Below are 27,689 nucleotides of genomic sequence, written 5' to 3'. Positions count from 1 at the left end.
CCATATTATGCTAATCATATAGGCTATTCAAGGACATGTATTTAATAATAGATTAGACAGTAGTAGAATTATACTCTGTATAGGCCTACTATACATACATCCAAATAAAACATTTGGTGTCCAAACCTTTATAGCAATTCACTGATAAGACAAACTACTATTAAGAACACATTACTATCTAATCTTAATTATAGTCGATCAATTTTGATAAAATGTAAAAGCTAAGATATAACGCTACATACCTGTGATCAAGGGCCTTTGGTGCTTGTCTTAAATTATAGGCCTTTACATTTTGGGTACTGAATATAGACTTCAGTATTTACATAAAACACAAAGTTAATTTAAGTAGAACTATTCATTTTTTAGGCAGTCTGCCAGTATACACGAGGGGGCTCAAGGTGAGAACCATAGAGATCTTATTAAATTAATAATTGTTCTAATTCTATTGTGAGAACGGTGTCCTATGTGTTATACCAAACCCACCAAAGCTGCGGAGTGTGCACGTGGTGAGTGGTGAGCTCCATAAGTGCCTCAAGGACTATAGAGAGTTTGAGCAATCAACAGAGGTGTACCCTACTTTGTATCAGCGCAATAAATACTCTAGCAAATATAGAGTAATGAAAGCTTGTACCCTGTTCCGGGCGAAATGACATTGGTAATACGGTGGAACTGGGCGCATCTGGGTGTATCCAGACGGATGCTCAATGACAATAAGAAAAGGTAAATATGCGCATTGATTGAACATTTCTTCAGTTACAGCAATCTTTATTCAGACTTAGGTCCACAGTGTTTGATTTCTTTCAGTTGAAATGAAAGAATATAGGCTACATTGAGAAATGAATGATGAAGGAATTTCACCGACTATAAAGAGATCGGCCTATAAATAGATATACAATAATATATTGACTTTGTTTTTCTTCTAATTTAAGTAGCACAAAAAGTAACAATACATTATTATTATTATTGTTATTGCATAATTATTGGAGTAATGATTAGTGTTATTAAAAATATATACAATATTGTCGAAATTCATAAGTGACTATATTTTAAGTTGATTTCTTGGTTAAAGTGCTATCTGTTTGGTGTTAAATAGCCTATAGCTTTAAGAGATATAGCGGGATGCATTCTGCTGCTCGAATTTCTTTCTGTTGAAGATTTTGGAGACCTGACTGAAACCCATATGGCTTGGCTTTGCTTTTCATTAATGCGGTGGGATTTAGACCCATACATCTTTCATAGAATTATAAATTATGCGTCATCAGTTGAATGACGTTAAAATCTTGTATAATTACACCAAGTTTGGGTTTAAATTTGCGTTAATCCCGTGTTTTATTTTCCTTAAATTCTTAGTCTATGGCATGAAGAGAATACGATACTGCTCACTTCTATTGCAAGGATCATTTAGGTAAATCAATGAGAACGCAGCTCAGGTATAAACAGTGATGCATAATAATAGACTAATAATAATAGGCTAGTAATAATAATACTACTAACAATAATAACAACAACAAGAATAATAAGTCTAAGTATAGCCGATAAATGTTTTCAGCCTATAGGCCTACATGGCTTCCCATTATCATTAGGCATATTATTAATCTCAATGCATAAGTATGATTAAAAATAGCATATATAATTAGATATTTACCTTTCCTGTTAAGCTAAACATTACTGAATCATTGCTAAAATAAATTACACTTCACCAATATAATGTAAGGTTAGACCTATATGCTGAAAGACAAATTATTATCAGATGTGTAACGAAAATGAATAGACATAACTGCAGGAGAACCTTTCTTTTAATATGGGAAAGAATCGTTTCTGTTGTGAAAATGCAATGCTCCAGACCAAAACTAGCCAATAGGCCTATTATTATTTTATTTTTTAAATACACCTCCTTCAGTAGACTCCTATTAGGCATATTTTGAAAATGAACCCATACTACTTATAGTCCTTTCTATAATGTAGTAGTGTAGCCCAATTCATATTGTCTTATGATTATTTTTAGCAAAAAAAACATTGGACCTAGGCTGACTTAAGCCTTCACAAATTATAATACTGCCTCAATCATCAACTAACCGACCATTAACTAATGTGTAATTAGATTCTGTCAGTAATGAATAGCCTACATATGGGGATATTCTGATTGGTTAAGTCCCCGGCAGAACGACGTGATGCTAGCGGAGACAGACGGACAGCTGGACGTGGGCAGAGGTTGCCTGATGCTCACTTCTCCCCATCACTTGCATTTATTTTAAAAATATGTAAACTCAACGAAAACACAATGTGTGTGTGTCATGTTGTATAGTCTGCCCATGATAAAATTGAACAGATGATTCGTTGAATTGAGTTTGTCATGTCTCAATAAATTCACCAGTTCTGAAATTCGGATAATTTTGAGAACAAAACAAAATAGCTATTAGGCTTTATTCAATATTAAGCCAACATATGACAGTCAATGTCGAGATCAAGATGGAGTCTATACTAACAAAACTATAAACTGATGGCAAATAGTTTGTCACAACTTGTAAGAACTTCACAATTTGTATATTAGGTAATGGTATATGATTTTTGAAGAACACAACTTACATGTTTATATATTTTGCATTACTCAATTGTTTGTTTTTGTTGTGATATAAGTATTTTAGCAAACAATATAGATCTTTAAAATATGTATAGCTCCATTTACTAATTTGAGAGTGTTAGATTTCCCCAGCTCTGTCCACCACCTGAACAATAAAAGGATCTTTATTACAGATTGGGCTGTTAATATAGTTCATGGAGAAATTCAGGACACCATGATTGCTTTAAAAACACTTTAATTCTAACACTTAGAACATTCACACCTGAATAAAAACAGGTGCACAGAAGACAATAGAAATATATTTCCTATATTGTTGCCCATTCGTTTTGTCTTTGAACTCCACAAACTCATTGAAATATTACAGTTAAGACATCAATTCAGATTCAAAACATAATTCACTCTATCAATCAGCTTTAGCCTATTGGACACAGCTTTGAATGTATATTGTGTCCAACTCTTGTGAACAATAACACACTCAAGCATAGCCTAAATACATTAAATGACAATGTAGCACTTTAGCCAATGCATTACATTCATACAGTAGAGCATAAATATATGTATATTGGCTGTATCATCGCTCTTTCAGGGTGATTATGTAAGAACAACCTCAATGTCCTCATAAGCACCCTGAAATGTACTCATGTCCTCACAATGCACTTTGTACATTTACCACAGAATGGACCTGCAATTGGCGAGACCTCTGAAACCTGTTTCAATTGGCATGATTGTATCTAGGTAACCATAAGAACACAACTTGTTTCTTTTTTCTTGATCTACATCACTATTAAAATAAAGTACAAAGAAACCAACAAACAAATTAAATAAACAAATGGAAACTGCACTGAAGGCTACCAGTTGGCGACCACTGAGCTGTACTGACATCATTATCATTATGGCTGTGAAGGTAGCCACTACTGGAGTAAGTGGGGGAGGGGGGATCACAACGATAGATTGTTTTCATCATAGACTTAAGTGTGTGTTCTACAAGCCCTCCATCTCCTTCTGTTGCACACACACACACACACACACGTAATCTCCACCCCTCCCATCTCCTGTACACCTACATGCACACTTCCCATTTCAGTCTATATGCGAGGGCTACCAGACTTGGCGCTATAGGGAGAGGTTCACCCATCCTCCTCATCACTGTCCCTCATGGTGATGCCTTGGAGACCGTCGCCGGCCTTGACCGCCATGGTGGCCTCCTCTACGGTGAGGCGGTTGTAGACGGTCTCATAGCTCTTGTTGTTCAGGGTTCCATCCAGGACTCCTTGGAGCCGGAAGTCTCGGTAGGTCTTCTGTGGGTGAAACCAAACAGAAAAACACAGAACATGGAGGTGTCTCTCAATGGGAAACCGAGATTGAGTGTGAATGGTCAGAACAGAATAGACTGTCAGGTTTGAATGGTGGAACAATAGCCTGTTGTGTGCTGAATAGTGGAACTGAACAGATTTGGACAAAGGCAAGACTCAAGGCCACTGTGGTCTTCTTCAATAGGTCCATCCAAATTGGGCTCCAATGTCTGAGTGTACTCAATCTAGGTGCCAATAACTGTTCATATTTAAAATGTAAATATACTTTTTTTGACCAGGGAGTCATACTGAGACCAAGGTCTTTTTTTTACAGATGAGCCGTGAATTACACAAAATATACACATCAAAATATAAATACAAAATGCAAGCAGAAAGAAAAACAGGATCATAAAAAACAAACACATTCATCAGTAATAAGGTCCTCAATCAGCTTTCGGAAACATCACATTTAACAACAATTTGAAGATTGTTCCACAAATTCAGTGCAATTTAAAAAAAAATCTGATTTAACTAACTCAGTAGAGACCAGTTATCCATCCCTGAGACCAGGTGTGGTAACTCATATCTCTAAAGGTTAGTAATGACAGGTACAGTGGGAGTTTTGTAAAAGGGCTTTATACTGTGCATTCGGGAAAGTATTCAGTAACAAAATGTGGAAAAAGTCAAGGGGACTGAATACCTCCGAATGCACTGTAATTGAAAACATAGCAATGTATCAACCTACGTGATATCAAAGAGGGCCAACCAACTTTCTGGTAGAGAATGCAGTGGGGGGGGGGGGGGGGGGGTACTCAGTTGGGGTCTCTACTTACTGCTCAGAGTAGGATACACAATTCCATCCAATTGGCAACAGATTTTCTTGTGAATATTAAAAAATCTGCATAAACCAAAAAAATCTAATTTTCCCACCATTGGTGTTTCCACCAAACAGAGTCAGTGCGTGATGATGCACCGGGAAAACCCTGCTCTAGCCAACAGCTCACAGATATAGTGCGGGTAGGCTGTGCAGGTAGGCTAGTCTATAAAATTGGATTATTATGGAAATAATATTTTTATTTGTCAAACGGCAGTCAAGGATCAATCATATCACCAAAAATAAGAACCTCGATACTTACTGGAAAGGACCATGAAGCTCATCACCGTGCACTTTCACCCCCCTGTGAAGTTCATCAGAACCTCATCTTCAGTCTAATAGACTGCATGCTTTCTCAAGTCAGTGGGAGGACCACACACCATATCATCATGTGACTCCAAGTTACCTTCCATTCTATCGTTATTATATCAATATTTAGAAATCAATATTTCCACCACCATTTCTGGCATAATTCATTTTACCGACACAAAAAGATCCCACCATGTGGAATGAACAAATGATCTGTCTGCATTTATAACATTGTACTGAAACTTCCTGGTTTCCATCACAGCTGTTGTTATTTAAGTTAGTCTAGCCAGCTATCTAAACTTGTAGTAATCCTGGTCCGAATACCAACCGGGCACACATGGCCCCTATTGATTTTGTTAGTCACTCTCACTCAGATATCATTAACGTGACATAAGTCATGGCAAAATGTTTAGAATTGCAGGTAATTCGTTTTAAAACTTCAAAAATGACTCTCCACCCCATGGCAAAATGATTAGAACTGCTTAAACTTACTTTAATAAAACTGCAGCATGTTCTCTACACTCCATGGCAGAATGTGTAGAGTTGCAGGAAATTAACTTTCTTTCTGCGCTCAAAAGGGGGGCGACTAAAATGTTTTGGCCGCTTAAGGTCCCCAAAAGGCTAGGGCCGGCCCTGAATCAGTTACCCATCCAAGGCAGGGCCCCCTAGTTACCTACGTGGGCCCCCTACCTACTTTCCTCCCCCATCTGATTATTAGGAGAGTGGCAGTACTCTGTCTACACTCATTGAGAGCGGGCTCCTGAGTCCTCCTGTGGTTGGAGGTTGCAGTCAAATATATATATTTTTTATACTACTTATTTAATACACTGAGTGTATAAAAGATTAGGAACCTCTGCTCTTTTCATGACATAAACAGACCAGGTGAAAGCTATGAAACCCTTATTGATGTCACTTGTTAAATCCACTTAAAATCAGTGTAGATTAAGGGAAGGAGACAGTTTAAAGAAGGATTTGTAAGCCTTGAGAGATGGAATGTGTATGTGTGCCATTCAGAGGGTGAATGGGCAAGACAAAAGATTTAAGTGCCATTGAACGGGGTATAGTAGTAGATGCCAGGCACACCGGTTGGTGTCAAGAACTGCAACTTTTCACGCTATACAGTTTCCCGTGTGTATCAATAATGGTCCACCACCCAAATGACATCCAGCCAACTTGACACAACTGTGGGAAGCATTGGAGTCAACATTGGCCAGCATCCCTGTGGAATGCTTTTGACACCTTGTAGAGTCCATGCTCTGAAGAATTGAGGCTATTCTGAGGGCAAAAGGAGGTGCAACTCAATATTAGGAAGGTGTTCCTAATGTTTTGTACACTCAGTGTACCTACAGTATATATTTGCTTATCTATTTATTTTAGGACCCCTAGGCTTCAGCCCATTTAAGCCTCTGCATTAATCTGGCGCTGACTAGACTAAATGTTCAAAATCAGATATATAAAAAATAAGCATATAATTTCCCAAGTAATTATTCATAACATTATTCACAAAGCACATGATTCCATATACCTCATGTCCAACATGAAAAATGACAGTCTGGATTAGGGCTACAGCTTACTGTGAATGTTGACAGTGTACACTCACACCACAACAATGCGCGTTACCTTGACCATCTTGATGAGTGTTTTCAGCTGGTACATGTGGAGCTGAAGGTCCAGTCTGTCTGTCAGCCACGCACACACCCCCTTCATGGAGCTGGTGTACCATTGCTGTGCACAAACACAAACACACAAAAATAGTCAGCATATACATCTATTTGAACTGAGGTACACAGTAGATAAAGCAACATGTCAAGGTACAATAATTCTATATGCTACATCTGTCATAAGCCAAATATGTGGTTGTAAGAATGAACCATGAAGTAACAGAAGATAAGTAACAATGCTATGTTAGCGAATGTAATTTAGGTAAGCTAGATGGCTAGGGATACACTAACGGTTGTCTGGAATGTGTTAAGTGTTGTTATTACAACAGGAAATAGCAGTGGCGCAACCTTGGTTTTATAAGTGGGTGGGACATAATATATATATATATATATATACAGTACCAGTCAAAAGTTTGGACACGCCAACTCATTCAAGGGTTTTTCTTTATTTTTTACAATTTTCTACATTGTAGAGTAATAGTGAAGACATCAAAACTATGAAACAACACATATGGAATCATGTAGTAATCAAAAAAGTGTTATATATATTTTATACAGTGGCAAGAAAAAGTATGTGAACCGATTGGAATTACCTGGATTTTTGCATAAATTGGTCATCAAATTTGATCTGATCTTCCTCTAAGACACAACAATAGACAAACAGAGTGTGCTTAAACATTCACAGTGTAGGTTGGAAAAAGTATGTGAACCCCTAGGCTAATGACTTCTCCAAAAGCTAATTGGAGTCAGCTAACTGGGGTCCAATCAATGATACAAGATTGGAGATGTTGGTTAGCGCTGCCTTGCCCTATAAAAAACTCACAAAATTTGAGTTTACTATTCACAAGAAGCATTGCCTGATGTGAACCATGCCTCGGACAAAAGCGATCTCAGAAGACCTAAGATCAATAATTATTGACTTGCATAAAGTTGGAAAGGGTTACAAAAGTATCTCTAAAAGCCTTGATGTTCATCAGTCCACGGTAAGACAAATTGTCCATAAATGGAGAAAGTTCAGCACTGTTGCTACTCTCCCTAGGAGTGGCGGTCCTGCAAAGATGACTGTAAGTGCACAGTGCAGAATGCTCAATGAAGTTAAAAAGAATCCCAGAGTGTCAGCTGAAGATTTACAGAAATCTCTGGAACATGCTAACATTGTTGAAGAGTCTACGATATGTAAAACACTTAACAAGAATGGTGTTCATGGGAGGACACCACGGAAGAAGCCACTTCTGTCTAAAAAAAACATTGCTCCATGTCTGAAGTTTGCAAAAGTGCACCTGGATGTTCCACAGTGCTACTGGCTAAATATTCTGTAGACAGATGAAAGTACAGTTGAGCTGTTTGGAAGGAACACACAACACTATGTGTGGAGAAAAAAAAGGCACAGCACACCAACATCAAAATGTCATCCAAACTGGAAAGTATGGTTGAGGGAGCATCATAATTGGGGCTGCTTTGCTGCCTCAGGACCTGGACAACTTGCAAAAATGAATTCCCAAGTTTATAAAGACATTTTGCAGGAGAATGTTAGGCTATCTGTCAGCCAACTGAAGCTCAGCAGAAGTTGGGTGATGCAACAGGACAACGACCCAAAAAACAGAAGTAAATCAACAACAGAATGGCTTTAACAGAAGAAAATACGACTTCTGGAGTGGCCCAGTCAGAGTCCTGACCTCAACCCGATTGAGATGCTGTGGCATGACCTCAAGAAAGCAGTTCACACCAGACATCCTAAGAATATTGCTGATCTGAAGCAGTTTTGTAAAGAGGAATGGTCTGAAATTTCTCCTGACTACAGAAAACAATTGGTTGAGGTTATTGCTGCCAGAGGGTCAACCAGTTATTAAATCCAAGGGCTCAAATACTTTTTCCACCCTAAACTGTGAATGTTGACAAGGTGTGCTCAATAAAGACATGAAAACGTATAATTGTTGGTGTGTTATTAGTTTAAGCAGACTGCGTTCGTCTATTGGTGTGACCTAGATGAAGATCAGATAACATTTTATGACCAATTTATGCAGAAATCCAGGTATTAACAAAAGGGTTCACATCCTATACTATCTATACAGCTGTACTATCTACACACCGACACTATCTACACACCTACACAATCTATACACCGATGCTATCTATATGCTATACTATCTACACCTTTAAAATCTATACACCTATACCCATACTAGCTATACACCTATACTATCTACTGTAAACACCTATACCATCTATACTATCTATTGTAAAAACCTATACTATCTACACACCTATACTATCTATGTAAACAATTATAATAGCTATACTATCTACTGTAAACACCTATACTATCTATACACCTACACTATCTATATTATCTAACGTATACACCAATGCTAACCATATACCTATACAATCTACTGTATACACCTATACTATCCATACACCTATACTATCTAAACACCTATATTATCAATTTTATACACCTATACTAACTATATACCTATACTATCTACTGTAAACACCTATACTATCTACTGTAAACACCTATACTATCTACACACTATCTACTGTAAACACCTATACTATCTATCTATACACCTAAATTATCTATTGTATAAACCTATACTAACTATTTACCTATACTATCTACTGTAAACATATATACCATCTATACACCTACACTATCTATACGCCTATACTATCTATACACCTATATTATCTACTGTATACACCAGTACTAACTGAACTCAGAAAAAAAAGTCCCCTTTTCAGGACCCTGTCTTTCTAAGATAATAACGTCACAGATCTTCATTGTAAAGGGTTTAAACACTGTTTCCCATTAAACAATTAATGAACATGCACCTGTGGAACGGTCGTTAAGACACTAACAGCTTACAGACGGTAGGCAATTAAGGTCACAGGTATGAAAACTTAGGACTCTAAAGAGGCCTTTCTACTGACTCTGAAAAACACCAAAAGAAATGCCCAGGGTCCCTGCTCATCTGCGTGAACGTGCCTTAGGCATGCTGCAAGGAGGCATGAGGACTGCAGATGTGGCCAGGGCAATAAACTGCAATGTCCGTACTGTGAGGCACCTAAGAGAGCACTACAGGGAGACATGATGGACAGCTGTTCGTCCTCGCAGTGGCAGACCACGTGTAACAACACCTGCACAGGATCGGTACATCCGAACATCACACCTGCAGGACAGGTACAGGATGGCAACACCAACTGCCCGAGTTACACTAGGAACACACAATCCCTCCATCAGTGCTCAGACTGTCCGCAATAGGCTGAGAGAGGCTGGACTGAGGGCTTGTAGGCCTGTTGTAAGGCAGGTCCTCACCAGACATCACCGGCAACAACTTCGCTATAGGCACAAACCCACCGTCGCTGGACCAGACAGGACTGGCAAACAGTGCTCTTCACTGACAAGTCGCAGTTTTGTCTCACCAGGGGTGATGGTCGCGTTTATCGTCGAAGGAATAAGCGTTACACCGAGGCCTGTACTCTGGAGCGTGATCGATTTGGAGGTGGAGGGTCCGTCATGGTCTAGGGCAGTGTGTCACAGCATCATCGGACTGAGCTTGTTGTCATTGCAGGCAATCTCAACGCTGTGCGTTACAGGGAAGACATCCTCCTCCCTCGTGGTACCCTTCCTGCAGGCTCATCCAGACATGACCCTTCAGCATGACAATGGCACCAGCCATACTGCTCGTTCTGTGCGTGATTTCCTGCAAGACATGAATGTCAGTGTTCTGCCATGGCCAGCGAAGAGCCCGGATCTCAATCACATTGAGCAAGTCTGGGACCTGTTGGATCGGAGGGTGAGGGCAAGGGCCATTCCCCCCAGAAATGTCCGGGAACTTGCAGGTGCCTTGGTGGAAGAGTGGGGTAACATCTCACAGCAAGATCTCACAGCAAGAAGTTCATGTCTCAGTTGTTGAATCTTGTTATGTTCATACAAATATTTACACATTAAGATTGCTGAAAATAAACGCAGTTGAAAATGAGAGGACGTTTCTATTCTTGCTGATTTTATATACCTATACTATACATACGCATATACTATCTATACACCAATACTATCTACCGTAAACAATTATACTATCTACACACATACACTATCTACTGTAAACAATCTACACACCTATAGTATCTTTACAGCTTAACTATCTATATGCCTTTTCTATCTATACACCTATACTATCTCGACACATATACTATCTATACACCTATATTATCTACTGTATGCACCTATACACTTATACTATCTACTATATACACCTATATTATCTACTGTATACACCTATACACTTATACATCTATACTATCTATATGCCTAAACTATCTATACACCTATACTATCTACTGTATACACCTGTACTATCTACACACCTGTACTAACTACTGTAAACACCTATACTAACTATACACCAATACTAACTATACACCTGTACACATCAATACCATCTATACACCTATACTATCTACACACCTATACTATCTACACACCTATACTATCCACTGTATACACCTATACTATCTACTGTATACACCTATACTATCTATACACCTATACCTATAATATCTACTGTATACACCTATACTATGTACACAGCTGTACTATCTACTGTAAACATCTATACTATCTATATGCCTTTACTATCTACTGGAAACACCCATACTATCTGTATACATATACCTATATTATCTACTGTAAACACTTATACTATCTATACACCTATATTATCTACTGTAAACACCTTTACCATCTACACACTTATACTAGCTACACAGCTATACTATCTATACGCTTATACTATCTATACACCTATACTATCTACTGTATACACCTGCACTCTCTATACACCTATACTCTCTATATACCTATACCATCTATACACCTATAAAATCTACTGTATACACATATACTATCTATACACCTATACCAATAATATCTACTGTAAACTCCTACACTACCTACACACCTATACTATCGATACAGCTATACTATCTATATGCTTATATCTACTGTATACACCTTTACCTATACTAACTACTGTAAACACCTATACTATCTATACTATCTACTGTATACACCTATACTATCTACACGCCTAAACTATCTACACCTATACACCTATACTATATATACACACACCTTTCTTCAAAGGCCCATTTTTCAAGCTAACACTTCAAGCTGGATGGGTTCCGCTGGTTGACTGCAATCTTTAAGTCATACCACAGATTCTCAATTGGATTGAGGTCTGAGCTTTGACTAGGCCATTCCAAGACATTTAAATGTTTCCCCTTAAACCACTCGAGTGTTGCTTTAGCAGTATGCTTAGGGTCATTGTCCTGCTGGAAGGTGAACCTCCGTCCCAGTCTCAAATCTCTTGAAGACTGAAACAGGTTTCCGTCAAAAATATCTTTGTATTTTGCGCCATCCATCATTCCTTCAATTCTGACCAATTTCCCTGTCCCTGCCAATGAAAAACATCCCCACAGCATGATGCTGCCACACCATGCTTCACTGTGGCGATGGTGTTCTTGGGGTGATGAGAGGTGTTGGGTTTGCGCCAGACATGTTTTCCTTGATGGCCAAAAAGCTACATTTTAGTCTCATCTAACCAGAGTACCTTCTTCCATATGTTTGGAGAGTCTCCCACATGCCTTTTGGCAAACACCAAACGTGTTTGCTTATTTTTTTCAGAAAAGCAATGGCTTTTTTTCTGGACACTCTTCCGTAAAGCCCAGCTCTGTGGAGTGTACGGCTTAAAGTGGTCCTACGGACAGATACTCCAATCTCCACTGTGGAGCTTTGCAGCTCCTTCAGGGTTATCTTTGGTCTCTTTGTTGCCTCTCTGAATAATGCCCTTCTTGCCTGGTCTGTGAGTTTTGGTGGGCGGCCCTCTCTTGGCAGGTTTGTTCTGGTGCCATATTCTTTCCATTTTTTAATAATGGATTTAATGGTGCTCCGTGGGATGTTCAAAGTTTTGGATATTTTTTTATAACCCAACCCTGATCTGAACAGCTCCACAACTTTGTCCCTGACCTGTTTGGCGAACTCCTTGGTCTTCATGGTGGAGCTTGCTTGGTGGTGCCCCTTGCTTAGTGGTGTTGCAGACTCTGGGGCCTTATAGAACCAATTACCTTCAGAAGTCACATAGTTAGTTAGATTTCACACAGATTGACTTTATTTAAGTGTCACATGATCTCAGTATATATACTGAGATCATGTGACACTTAAATAAAGTCAATCTGTGTGAAATCTAACTAACTATGTGACTTCTGAAGGTAATTGGTCACACCAAATCTGATTTAGGGGCTTCATAGCAAAATACATATGCACGCACCACTTTTCCGTTTTGTATAAAAAATTTAAAAAATAATTTCACTTCACCAATTTGGACTATTTTGTGCATGTCCATTACATGAAATCCAAATAAAAATCAATTTAAATTACAGGTTGTAATGCAACAAAATAGGAAAAATTCCAAGGGGGGTGAATACTTTTGCAAGGCACTGTATATACGCCTATACTATCTACTGTAAACACCTATACTATCTACTGTATACACCTAGACTATACACACCTGTACTATCTTTAAACCTACACTATCTACTGTATACACCTATTCTATCTATTGCATTAACCTTTACTATCCATACACCTATACTAACTATACACCATCTACGTATGTATCTACAGTGCCTTCAGAAAGTATTCATACCCCGTGACTTATTCCACATTTTGTTGTTACAGACTGAATTCAAAATTGATTTAATAAATTTTTTCCTCTCACCCATCGACACACAATACCCCATAACGACAAAGTGAAAACACGTTTTTAGAGATTTTCGCAAATGTATTGAAAATGAAATACAGAAATACCTCATTTACAGAAGTATTCACACCACGGAATAAATACTCTTTAGAATCACCTTCGGCAGAGATTACAATTGTGAATCTTTCTGGGTAAGTCTCTGAGTGCTTTGCACACCTGGATTGTACAATATTATTCTAGCGTTGTCAAATTGGTTGTTGATCATTGACAACCATTTTCATGTCTTGCCATATATTATCAAGCAGATTTAAGTCGAAACTGTAACTCGGCCACTCGACAACATTCACTTTCTTCTTGGTAACTACCTCCAGTGTATATTTTGCCTTGTGTTTTAAGTTATTGTCCTCCTGAAAGGTGAATTAATCTCCCAGTGTCTGGAGGAAATCAGACGGAACCAGGTATTCCTCTAGTATTTTGTCTGTGCTTGGCTCCATTTAGTTTTTTTTTATCCTGAAAAAAACTCCCCATTCCTTAACGATTACAAAGCATACCTATAACATGATGCAGCCACTACCATGCTTGAAAATATGGAGAGCGGTTCTCAGTAATATATTGGATTTGCCCCAAACATAACACAACGCTTTGTATTCAGGACAAAAAGTTAATTGCTTTGTATTCTGTGCAGGCTTCCTTCTTTTCACATTGTCATTTAGGTTCGTATTGTGGAGTAACTACAATTTTTTTGATCCATTCTCAGTTTTCTCCTATCACAGGAATTAAACTCTGTAACTGTTTTAAAGTCACCATTGGCCTCATGGTGAAATTCCCGAGCAGTTTCCTTCCTCTCCGGCAACTGAGTGAGGAAGAACGCCTGTATCTTTGTAGTGACTGGGTGTATTGATACACCATCCATAATGAATAACTTCACCATGGTCAAAGGGATATTCAATGTTTGCTTTTTTGTTGTTGTTGCTATCTTCCAATAGGTGCCCTTCTTTGCGAGGCATTGGAAAACCTCCCTGGTCTATGTTGTTGAATCTGTGTATGAAATTCAATGCTCGACCGAGGGAACTTAAAGATAATTGTATGTGTTAAACACTATTGCAACTTATGTGACTTGTTAAGAACATTTTTACTCCTGAATTTACTTCGGCTTAACATAACAAAGTGGTTGAATACTTATTGACTCAAGACAATTCAGCTTTTAATTTTTAATTAATTTGTAAAAAGACTGAAAAACATATTTGCACTTTGACATTATGGGTTATTGTGTGTAGGTCAGTGACACAAAATCACAATTGAATCCATTTTATATTCAGGCTCTTGCACAACACAAATTGGAAAAAGTCAAGGGGTGTGAATACTTTCTGAAGCCACTGTATACTACACCAGTATAATATACCAGAGACTTAATTGAATTAACCTTGTATGAGATTATTTGCATAAATTAGAATAGAAGAATGAACATTCTGTCATTCTTGGTGGCCAGGAGAGAGGTGTGAGAGGCCTTGTAATATAACTACAAAGACATTTACAAACACATTGTTATGTATTCTGATTTCAAAGCAAGGACGTGAACCTCATCTGACTCACACATTCAGGTGTTCTTCAGTAATTGCCGTTTTTGTAATGTATGATGGCTTATTCTGCACACTGTTATCCTTTGAATCCATTGACCTTGTGTGAAAATATGAATCTTCTATACAAAGTGGCCTGAGGGCAATGTTCTGAAGTGTCTTTAAAAATGTGATTGAAAGCGGATTTAAAGAAATATAGCAATAAACAAATTGAATAAGATGTACAAACCATCAGTGTGGATCACCAACAGAAATTTAAACCATGCATCAAACTCATCCCATAGCATTTTATAATTCAAATCACACTTCTACAGAGTAAAGTAGTTTATTGATCCCAACATGAAAAATTGATTGATCACCACAAGCATCAGCAAAGATTACAAAGACAAGACCAATAAAACAATAAAAACCTGTTCTTGACATATTATGGCAAGAACAGCTCAGATAAGCAAAGAGAAACTACAGTTCATCATTACTTTAATGTCAGTCAATATGGAATATTTCAAGAACTTTCAAAGTTTCTTCAACTGCATTCGCAAAAACCATCTAGCGCTATGATGAAACTGTCTCTCATGAGGACCGCCACGGGAATGGAAGACCCAGAGAGTTAGCTCTGCTGCAGAAGATAAGTTCATTAGAGTTACCAGCATCAGAAATTGCAGCCCAAGTAAATACTTCCCAGAGTTCAAGTGACAGACACATCTCAACATCAACTGTTCAGAGAAGACTGTGTGAATCAGGCCTTCATGGTCGAATTGCTGCAAAGAAACAACTACTAAAGGACCCCAATGAGAAGAAGAGACTTGCTTGGGCCAAGAAACACGAGCAATGGACATTAGACCGGTGGAAATCTGTCCTTTGGTCTGATGAGTCCAAATTTGAGATTTTTGGTTCCAACCGTCATGTCTTTGTGAGACACAGTGTGGGTGAACGGATGATCTCCACATGTGTATTTCCCACCGTAAAGCATGGAGGAGGTGGTGTGATGGTGTGAAGGTGCTTTGCTGGTGACATTGTCTATGATTTATTTAGAATTCAAGGCACACTTAACCAGCTTGGCTACCACAGCATTCTGAGGTGATACGCCAGTCCCACTAAGCCCAAACCAGATGGGATATCATTTGTTTTTCAACAGGACAATGACTCAACACACCTCCAGGCTGTGAAAGGGCTAATTAACAAAGAAGGAGAGTGATGGAGTGCTGCATCAGATGACCTGGCCTCCACAATCACCCAACCTCAACCAAATTGAGATGGTTTGGGATGAGTCGGACCGCAGAGTAATTGAAAATCAGCCAACAAGTACTCAGCATATGTGGGAACTCCTTCAAGACTGTTGGAAAAGCATTCCAGGTGACGCTGGTTGAGAGAATGCCAATAGTGTGCAAAACTGCAGTGGCTTCTTCCGTGGTGTCCTCCAGTAACACCATTCTTGTTTAGGGTTTTACGTGTCGTAGACTCAATAACAGAGATGTTATGCATGTTCCAGTGATTTCTGTAAGTATTTAGCTGACTCTTCTTACCTCATTGAGCATTCTGCGTTGTGCTCTTGCTGTCATCTTTGCAGGATGGCCACTCCTAGGGAAAGTAGCAACAGTGATGAACTTTCTCCATTTATAGACAATTTGTCTATAGCAAACTCAAATTTTGTGAGTTCTTTATAGGGCAAGGCAGCTCTAACCAACATCTCCAATCTCGTTTCATTGACTTGACTCCAGGTTAGTTGACTCCTGACTACAATTAGCTTTTGGAGAAGTCATTAGCCTTGGCGTTCACATACTTTCCCCAACCTACAGACAAGAAACATAAACTAATAACACACAATTTAGTGTAAGCACACTGTTTGTCTATTGTTGTGACTTAGATGAAGATCAGATCAAATTTCATGACCAATTAATTCAGAAATCCAGGTCATTTCAAAGGGTTCACGTTTTCTTGCCACTGTAGACAGTATAGGTGTATAGATAGTATAGGTGTATACAGTAGATAGTACAGGTTTATACAGTAGATAGTACAGGTCTATACCGTAGATAGTATAAGTGTATAGATAGTATTGATGTTCACAGTAGACAGTATAGGTGTGTACAGTAGACAGTATAGGTGTACAGTAGACAGTATAGGTGTATACAGTAAACAGTACAGGTGTATACCGTAGATAGTATAAGTGTATAGATTTACAGGTGTATAGATAGTATTGATGTTCACAGTAGACAGTATAGGTGTATACAGTAGACAGTATAGGTGTGTACAGTAGACAGTATAGGTGTATACCATAGATAGTATACGTGTATATATTTACAGGTGTATAGATAGTATTGGTGTTCACAGTAGACAGTATAGGTGTATACAGAGACAGTATAGGTGTGTACAGTATAGGTGTACAGTAGACAGTATAGGTGTATACAGTACAGTACAGGTGTATAGATTTACAGGTGTAAAGATAGTATTGATGTTCACAGTAGACAGTATAGGTGTATACAGTAGACAGTATAGGTGTGTACAGTAGACAGTATAGGTGTGTACCGTAGACAGTATAGGTGTGTACAGTAGACAGTATAGGTGTATACCGTAGATACTATACCTGTATAGATAGTACAGGTGTAGAGATAGTATAGATGTTTACAGTAGATAGTATAGGTGTATAGACAGTAGAGGTGTATACAGTAGACAGTATAGGTGTATACAGTAGACAGTATAGGTGTATAAAGTAGATAGTATAGGTGTATAGATTTATAGCTGTATAGATAGTACAGGTGTAGAGATAGTATAGATGTGTAGATAGTATAGGTTTATACAGTAGATAGTATAGGTGTATACATAGTACAGGTGTATACATAGCACAGGTGTATACAGTAGATGGTATAAGTGTATAGCTAGTATAGATGTTTACAGTAGATAGTATAAGTGTATACAGTAGATAGTATAGCTGTATAGTTCGAACAGATGTATAGTTAGCATAGGTGTATAGTTAGTATAGGTGTATAGTAAGATAGTATAGGTGTGTAGATAAACTCAATAAAAAAAGAAATGTCCCTTTTTCAAGACCCCGTCGTTCAAAGATAATTCGTAAAAATCAAAATAACCTCACAGATCTTCATTGTAAAGGGTTTAAATACTGTATCCCATGCTTGTTCAATGACCCATGAACAATTAACGAACATGCACCTGTGGAACGGTCGTTAAGACACTAACAGCTTACAGACGGTAGGCAATTAAAGGTCACAGTTATGAAAATGTAGGACACTAAAGAGTCCTTTCTACTGACTCTGAAAAACACCAAAAGAAAGATGGCCAGGGTCCATGCTCATCTGCGTGAATGTGCCTTAGGCATGCTGCAAGGAGGCATGAGGACTTCAGATGTGGCCAGGGCAATAAATTGCAATGTCCATAGTGTGAGACGCCTAAGACAGCGCTACAGGGAGACAGGAAAGACAGCTGATTGTCCTCGCAGTGGCACACCACGTGTAACAACACCTGCACAGGATCGGTACATCCGAACATCACACCTGCGAGACAGGTACAGGATGACAACACCAACTGCCCGAGTTACACCAGGAACGCACAATCCCTCCATCAGTGCTCAGACTGTCCGCAATAGGCTGAGAGAGGCTGGACTGAGGGCTTGTAGGCCTGTTGTAAGGCGGGTCCTCACCAGACATCACCGGCAACAACATCGCATATGGGCACAAACCCACCATCGCTGGACCAGACAGGACTGGCAAAAAGTGCTCTTCACTGACGAGTCGCGGTTTTGTCTCACCAGGGGTGATGGTCAGATTTGCGTTTATCATCGAAGGAATGAGCGTTACACCGAGGCCTGTACTCTGGAGCGGAATCGATTTGGAGGTGGACGGTCCGTCATGGTCTGAGGCGGTGTGTCACAGCATCATCGGACTGAGCTTGTTGTCATTGCAGGCAATCTCAACGCAGTGTGTTACAGGGAAGACATCCTCCTCCCTCGTGGTACCCTTCCTGCAGGCTCATCCAGACATGACCCTTCAGCATGACAATGCCACCAGCCATACTGCTCGTTCTGTGCGTGATTTCCTGCAAGACAGGAATGTCAGTGTTCTGCCATGGCCAGCGAAGAGCCCGGATCTCAATCACATTGAGCAAGTCTGGGCCCTGTTGGATCGGAAGGTGAGGGCAAGTGCCATTCCTCCCAGAAATGTCCGGGAACTTGCAGGTGCCTTGGTGGAAGAGTGGGGGTAACATCTCACAGCAAGAACTGGTAAATCTGGTGCTGTCCATGAGGAGGAGATGCACTGCAGTATTTAATGCAGCTGGTGGCCACACCAGATACTGACTGTTACTTTTGATTTTGACCATCCCTTTGTTCAGGGACACATTATTCTATTTCTGTCAGTCACATGTCTGTGGATCTTGTTCAGTTTATGTCTCAGTTGTTGAATCTTGTTATCTTCATACAAATATTTACATATGTTAAGTTTGCTGAAAATATACACAGTTGAGAGGATGTTTCTTTTTTTGCTGGGTTTAGTACAGCTGTATAATTAGTATAGGTATATAGATAATATAGGTGTATACAGTAGATAGTCTAGGTGTATACAGTAGATAGTCTAGGTGTATACAGTAGATAGTCTAGGTGTATACAGTAGATAGTCTAGGTGTATACAGTAAATAATACAGGTGTATATAGTAGATCGTATAGGTGTATAGAGTAGTCAAGGCTGTATATAGTAGATGGTATAGGTGTATACAGTAGATAAGGCTGTATACAGTAGATAAGGCTGTATACAGTGGATGGTATAGGTGTATAGATAGTATAGGTGTATACAGTAGATAGTATTGCAGTATAGATAGTACAGGTGTATAGTTAGCACAGGTGTATAGTTAGCACAGGTGTATAGTTAGCATTGGAGTATAGTTAGCATAGGTGTATAGTTAGCATAGGTGTATAGATAGTATAGATGTTTACAATAGATAGCACAGGTGTGTAGATAGTATAGGTGTACCTATTAGATAGTAGATAGTATAGGTGTATAGATAATACAGGTGTATAGTTAGTACAGGTGTATAGTTAGAACAGGTGTATAGTTAGAACAGGTGTATAGTTAGTATAGATGTTTACAGTAGATAGTATATGTGTATAGGTGTATACAGTAGATAGTATAGCTGTATACATTAGATAGTGTAGGTGTATACAGTAGATAGTATAGGTGTATAGATAATACAGGTGTATACAATAAGGCTGTATACAGTAGATGGTATAGGTGTATAGATGTTTACAGTAGATCGTATGTGTGTGTAGATAGTATAGGTGTATACAGTAGATACTACAGCGGTATAGTTAGTACAGGTGTATAGTTAGTACAGGTGTATAGTTAGTACAGGTGTATAGTTAGTACAGGTGTATAGTTAGTACAGGTGTATAGTTAGTACAGGTGTATAGTTAGTAGTGTTAGCATAGGTGTATAGTTAGTATAGGTGTATACAGTAGATAGTATAGGTGTATACAGTAGATAGTATAGGTGTATACAGTAGATAGTATAGGTGTATACAGTAGATAGTATAGGTGTGTAGATAGTATAGGTGTATAGTTAGTATAGATGTTTACAGTAGATAGTATATCAACAAACTTATACTATATCTACAAACCTATACTATCTACTGTAAACATCTATACACCTATAATATCTACTGTAAACATCTATAGTATCTATACACCTATACAATCTATATACCTATACTATCTATTGTATACACCTATACTATTTATCAGAGGTGGGACCAAGTCATTGTTTTACAAGTCACAAGTAAGTCTCAAGTCTTGGCGCTCAAGTCCCGCTCAAGTCAAGACAGGCAAGTCCGAGTCAAGTCTCAAGTCAAGACCGTCAAGTATCCAGACAAGTCTCAAGTCCTAAACTTTGAGTTTTGAGTCCTAAACAAGTCATAATGTACTCTTCACCAAATGTCATACCATTTCATATTTTTAACAAGAGTAATAGTATACTACATTTATGCAAATCATGAATGCTTTTTAAAAAATCTATATATTTATTACTTTCCAAACAAACATTATATTTCCATGGAAATACATGGGTAGCCATGAGAAAGACCCCGCCCCCCCAATAGTGATTGACTATCGAGGATCGCTATGTCGCGCAATCGGGCGATGTAGGATTGTACACAATTGCCCAACCTTAACACACACACTCTGTGTATGGTTACAGTAGGCTAACACTTGTCAATGGTTTTAGAAATAGCAGTAACATCAGGCAGGATTTAGGCTACCAACTGCCTAGCCAGTTGTAGCTCAATCTTGAGTGCAATGATCACGTTCCTGCACTGACTGACTGTGTGGATGCTCATTGATTTAACGTTACGTTAGACTACATGATACACTAGTAAAGTAATAAAATATATAGCTGTCGGTTATATTAGCCATGTTTTACCGTTCATTGTGCAGCTTCAAATGTCGAACAAAGTTGGAAATCGTTGCGCCTCCGACTGTAATTTTCTTCCCGCATGTTTTGTAAATTGCAATCCGTTTTTTGTTGATACAGCGTCGTCTTTATATCTGAAAGTAATAATTTTGGGTATCATCTTTCCAAGGGCTCCATCTGAATTCACCTGCCGACGTTCCTCTGCACTACCACGCACAACTTTTTCTCAGCTGGCACAATTTGATTGGCTTCTGTCCGATTCAAACTGTAATCCGTTAAATGAAGAGATGATGCGCTGCACACTTTTTTAATAGCATAATTTTTTATATTTGGGCTTGGGGAGGGTATCAAGTCAGTTCGAGTTAAAAGGCTCAAGTCCAAGTCAAGTCACAAGTCATTGGTGTTAAAGTCAAAGTCGAGTTGCAAGTCATCATATTTCTGACTCGAGTCTGACTCGAGAGTCCACACCTCTGATATCTATACACCTATACTATCTACCGTAAACATCTATACACTTATACTAACTACACACCCGCACTAAGTGTATAGATTGTATAGATGTTTACAGTATGTAGTATAGGTGTATACAGTAGATAGTATAGGTGCATACAGTAGATAGTATAGGTGTATAGATACTATAGACGTTTACAGTTGATAGTATAGGTGTATAGATAGTATAGATGTTTACAGTAAATGCCATTGTTGTATAGATAGTACAGGTGTATAGATAGTACAGATGTATAGATAGTATAGCTGCATAGACCGTACAGGTGTACAGTTGTGGCCAAAAGTTTTGAGAATGACACAAATATAAATTTTCACAAAGTTTGCTGCTTCAATGTCATTAGATATTCTTGTCAGATGTTACTATGGAATACTGAAGTATAATTACAAGCATTTCATAAGTGTCAAAGGCTTTTATTGACAATTACATGAAGTTGATCCAAAGAGTAAATAATTGCAGTGTTGACCCTTCTTTTTCAAGACCTCTGCAATCCGCCCTGGCATATTGTGAATTAACTTCTGGGCCACATCCTGACTGATGGCAGCCCATTCTTGCATAATCAATGCTTGGGAGTTTGTCAGAATTTGTGGGTTTTTGTTTGTCCACCCGCCTCTTGAGGATTGACCACAAGTTCTCAATGGGATTAAGGTCTGGGGAGTTTCCTGGCCATGGACCCAAAATATTGATGTTTTGTTCCCTGAGCCACTTAGTTATCACTTTTGCCTTATGGCAAGGTGCTCCATCATGCCGGAAAAGGCATTGTTGGTCACCAAACTGTTCCTGGATGGTTGGGAGAAGCTGCTCTCGGATGATGTGTTGGTACCATTCTTTATTCATGGCTGTGTTCTTAGGCAAAATTGTGAGTGAGCCCACTCCCTTGGCTAAGAAACAACCCCACACATGAATGGTCTCAGGATGCTTTACTGTTGGCATGACACAGGACTGATGGTAGCGCTCACCTTGTCTTCTCCGGACAAGCTTTTTCCCGGATGCCCCAAACAATCGGAAAGGGCATTCATCATTGAAAATGACTTTACCCCAGTCCTCAGCAGTCCAATCCCTGTACCTTTTGCAGATTATCAGTCTGTCCCTGATGTTTTTCCTGGAGACAAGTGGCTTCTTTGCTGCCCTTCTTGACACCAGGCCATCCTCCAAAGGTCTTCGCCTCACTGTGCGTGCAGATGCAATCACACCTGCCTGCTGCCATTCCTGAGCAAGCTCTGTACTGGTGGTGCCCCGATCCCGCAGCTGAATCAACTTTAGGAGACAGTCCTGGCGCTTGCTGGACTTTCTTGGGCGCCCTGAAAGCCTTCTTCACAACAATTGAACCGCTCTCCTTGAAGTTCTTGATGATCCGATAAATGGTTTATTTAGGTGCAATCTTACTGGCAGCAATATCCTTGCCTGTGAAACCCATTTGTGCAAAGCAATGATGACGGCACGTGTTTCCTTGCAGGTAACCATGATTGACAGAGGAAGAACAATGATTCCATGCACCACCCTCCTTTTGAAGCTTCCAGTCTGTTATTCGAACTCAATCAGCATGACAGAGTGATCTCCAGCCTTGTCCTCGTCAACACTCACACCTGTGTTAACGAGAGAATCACTGATATGATGTCAGCTGGTCCTTTTGTGGAAGAGCTGAAATGCAGTGGAAATGTTTTTTGTGGATTCAGTTCATTTGCATGGCAAAGAGGGACTTTGCAATTATTGCAATTCATCTGATCACTCGTCATAACATTCTGGAGTATATGCACATTTCCATCATACAAATTGAGGCAGCAGACTTTATAAAATGTAATATTTGTGTCATTCTCAAAACTTTTGGCCACAACTGTATATATAGTACAGGTGTATAGATAGTATAGAAGTTTACAGTAGATAGTATAGGTGTATAGATAGTAAAGAATTATAGAGAGTATAGGCATATAGTTAGTATAGGTGTATAGTTAGTATAGGCATACAGATAATATAGGTGTATACAGTAAATAGTATAGGTGTATAGATAGTACAGGTGTATATATAGTATAGGTGTATAGATAGTATAGGTGTATAGATAGTATAGATGTTTACAGTAGATTGTATAGGTGTATAGATAGTAAAGAAGTATAGTTAGTATAGGTGTATAGTTAGAATAGGTATACAGATAATATAGGTGTATACAGTAGATGGTATTGGTTAATAGACAGTACAGGTGTATATATAGTACAGGTGTATAGATAGTACAGGTGTATAGATGTTTACAATATATAGTATAGGTGTATACTGTATACATATCTGCTCTATTGGTTCGTGTAGTTAACGCAGTTCCGAACCAATGGAACCATTTCACTTATCAGGATACTAGTTCACCGATGGTAGATTTTACAGAGATGGCAAGACATTTTAATTTAGATGTTAAAACTTCTTATGGCTGCAGGGGCAGTATTGAGTAGCTTGGATGAAAGGTGCACAGAGGTGCCCAGAGTAAACGGCCTGCTCCTCAGTCATAGTTGCATATTATTATTAGTATTGGATAGAAAACACTCTGAAGTTTCTAAAACTGTTTGAATTATGTCTGTGAGTATAACATAACTCATATGGCAGGCAAAAACCTGAGAAGTTCCACTTCCTGTTTGGATTTTTTCTGAGGCTGCTAGATTTTCAACCAAGCTCTCATTGAAATCACAGCGAGATATGGATGAGTTTTCACTTCCTACGGCTTCCACTAGATGTCAACAGTCAATAGAACTTTGTCTGATGACTCTAATGTGAAGGGGGGCCGAAGGAGACAGGAATGAGTAATCACTGCCATGAGGTGACCACGCATTGAACACGCGCGTTCACGTGATAGGCAGCTCCGTTCCATATCTCAACTGAAGTCAATGTAATTCTCCGGTTGGAACGTTATTCAAGATGTATGTTAACAACATTCTTAAGATTGATTCAATACATCGTTTGACATGTTTCTACTGACTGTTACGGAACTTTTGGACATTTCGTCACGTTATAGTGGACGCGCTTTGTGACTTTGGAATTGTTTACCAAACGCGCTAACCAAAGTAGCTAATTGAATAGACTGACGAGTTTCTGAAGAAAGTTCTTTGTTTATGGCCATTTTGAGCCTGTAATCAAACCCACAAATGCTGATGCACCAGATACTCAACTAGTCTAAAGAAGGCCAGTTTTATTGCTTCTTAATTAATCAGCACAACAGTTTTCAGCTGTGCTAACATAATTACAAAGTGGTTTTCTAATGATCAATTAGCCTTTTAAAATGATAAACTTGGATTAGCTACCACAACGTGCCATTGGAACACAGGAGTGATGGTTGCTGATAATGGGCCTCTGTAATGTCTATGTAGGCGTACAATCATCTGTTCCCATCTACAATAGTAATTTACAACATTAACAATGTCTACACTGTATTTTTGATCAATTTGATGTTATTTTAATGGACAGAAAATGTGATTTCATTTAAAAAACAAATACATTTCTAAGTGACCCCAAACTTTTGAATGGTAGTGTATACATAGTACAGGTGTATAGATAGTATAGGTGTTTACAGTAGATAGTATTGGTGTATACAGTAGATAGTATAGCTGTATAGATAGTACAGGTGTATAGATAGTATAGATGTTTACAGTAGATTGTATAGGTGTATAGATAGCAAAGGAGTATATATAGTATAGGCGTATAGTTAGTATAGGAGCCTATTTAGCATAGGTATATAGTTAATATAGGTGTATACAGTAAATAGTATAGGTGTATACAGTAAATAGTATAGGTGTATAGATAGTACAGATGTACAGGTTGTATAGATGTTTACAGTAGATTGTATAGGTGTATAGATAGTAAAGGACTATCAATAGCATATGCGTGTAGTTACTATAGGTATATAGAAATCGATGTATACAGTAGATAGTATAGGTGTATACATTAGATAGTACGGGTGTATAGATAGTATAGGTGTTTACAGTACATCGTATAGGTGTGTAGATATAGGTATATACATTAGGTAGTACAGGTGTATAGATAGTACATGTGTTTACAGTAGATAGTATAGGTGTGTAGATAGCATAGGTGTATACATTAGATAGTATAGGTGTATAAATAGCAAAGGAGTATATATAGTACAGGTGTATAGATAGTACAGGTGTATAGATAGTACAAGTGTATAGATAGTACAAGTGTATAGATAGTACAGGTGTTTACAGTAGAGAGTATTGGTGTATAGATAGCAAAGTAGAATATATAGTATAGGCATGTAGTTAGTATAGGAGCATATTTAGTATAGGTATATAGATAATATAGGTGTATACATTTGATCATAGGTGTATACAGAAAAAAGTATAGGTGTATAGATAGTAAAGGACTATAGATAGCATAGGCGTATAGTTAGTGTAGGTATATAGAAATAGATGTATACAGTAGATAGTACAGGTGTATACAGTATATAATAGAGGTGTATACAGTAGAGGTGTAGAGACAGTACAGATGTTTACAGTAGATAGTATAGGTGTATACAGTAGATAGTACAGGTGTATAGATAGTATAGATGTTGACAGTAGATAGTACAGGTGTATAGACAGTAAAGGAGTATAGATAGTATAGGCATATAGTTAGTATAGGTGTATAGTTAGTACAGCTATATAGATAATATAGGTGTATACAGTAGATAGTATTGGTGTATAGATAGCAAAGTAGTATATATAGTATAGGCATGTAGTTAGTATATGAGCATATTTAGTATATATTTATATTTAGTTACAGTAGATAGTATAGGTGTGTAGATAGTATAGGTGTATACAGTAGATGTTATATGTGTATAGATAGTATAGGTGTATACAGTAGATGTTATATGTGTATAAAGAGTACAGGTGTATAGATAGTATAGATATTAACAGTAGATAGTATAGGTGTATAGATAGCAAAGGAGTATATATAGTATAGGCATATAGTTAGTATAGGTATATAGATAATATAGGTGTATACAGTAGATAGTATAGGTGTATAGATAGTATAGATGTTTACAGTAGATAGTATAGGTGTATATATAGTATAGGTGTTTACAGTAGATAGTATAGGTGTATATATAGTATAGGTGTTTACAGTAGATAGTATAGGTGTATATATAGTATAGGTGTTTACAGTAGATAGTATAGGTGTATATATAGTATAGGTGTTTACAGTAGATAGTATAGGTGTATATATAGTATAGGTGTTTACAGTAGATAGTATAGGTGTATATATAGTATAGGTGTTTACAGTAGATAGTATAGGTGTATATATAGTATAGGTGTTTACAGTAGATAGTATAGGTGTATATATAGTATAGGTGTTTACAGTAGATAGTATAGGTGTATAGAGATACAGTTGTATAGATGTATAGACGTGCTTCTACACCTGCATTGCTTGCTGTTTGGGGTTTTAGGCTGGGTTTCTGTACAGCACTTCGAGATATTAGCTGATGTACGAAGGGCTATATAAAATAAACTTGATTTGATTTGATAGACAGTAGATAGCATAGCTGTATAGACAGTACAGGTGTATAGACAGTACAGGTGAATAGTTAGTATAGATGTTTACAATAGATAATATAGTTGTATAGATAGTATAGGTGTATAGATAGTCTAGGCGTATAGATAGTATAGGTGCATACAGTAGATAGTATAGGCGTATAGATAGTATAGTTTTATAGATAGTTTTGGCTTATAGATGGTCTAGGTTAATAGAT

The 27,689-nt window shown here is 38.2% G+C and overlaps 1 protein-coding gene across 1 annotated transcript in view; it reads right to left on the bottom strand.

The window, feature by feature from the left end:
• Positions 1 to 2,799: 2,799 nt before the first annotated feature.
• LOC120052381 (calcium-dependent secretion activator 2-like) overlaps positions 2,800 to 27,689 on the bottom strand; it is a 245,685-nt gene continuing 220,795 nt past the window's right edge. The window contains exons 27-28 of the mRNA XM_038999251.1: positions 6,677 to 6,781; positions 2,800 to 3,879 (exon numbers count right to left, since the gene is read on the bottom strand). Of these exons, the coding sequence (XP_038855179.1) occupies positions 3,709 to 3,879; positions 6,677 to 6,781 (276 nt within the window). The 3' untranslated portion in view covers positions 2,800 to 3,708. The remainder of the gene's footprint in view (positions 3,880 to 6,676; positions 6,782 to 27,689) is intronic.

The sequence above is a fragment of the Salvelinus namaycush genome, chromosome 8 (assembly GCF_016432855.1).
Source record: "Salvelinus namaycush isolate Seneca chromosome 8, SaNama_1.0, whole genome shotgun sequence".
NCBI classification, from domain to species: Eukaryota; Metazoa; Chordata; class Actinopteri; order Salmoniformes; family Salmonidae; genus Salvelinus; species Salvelinus namaycush.
The sequence above is the reverse complement of the archived record's forward strand: the minus strand, read 5'-3'. Positions and strand labels throughout refer to the sequence as shown.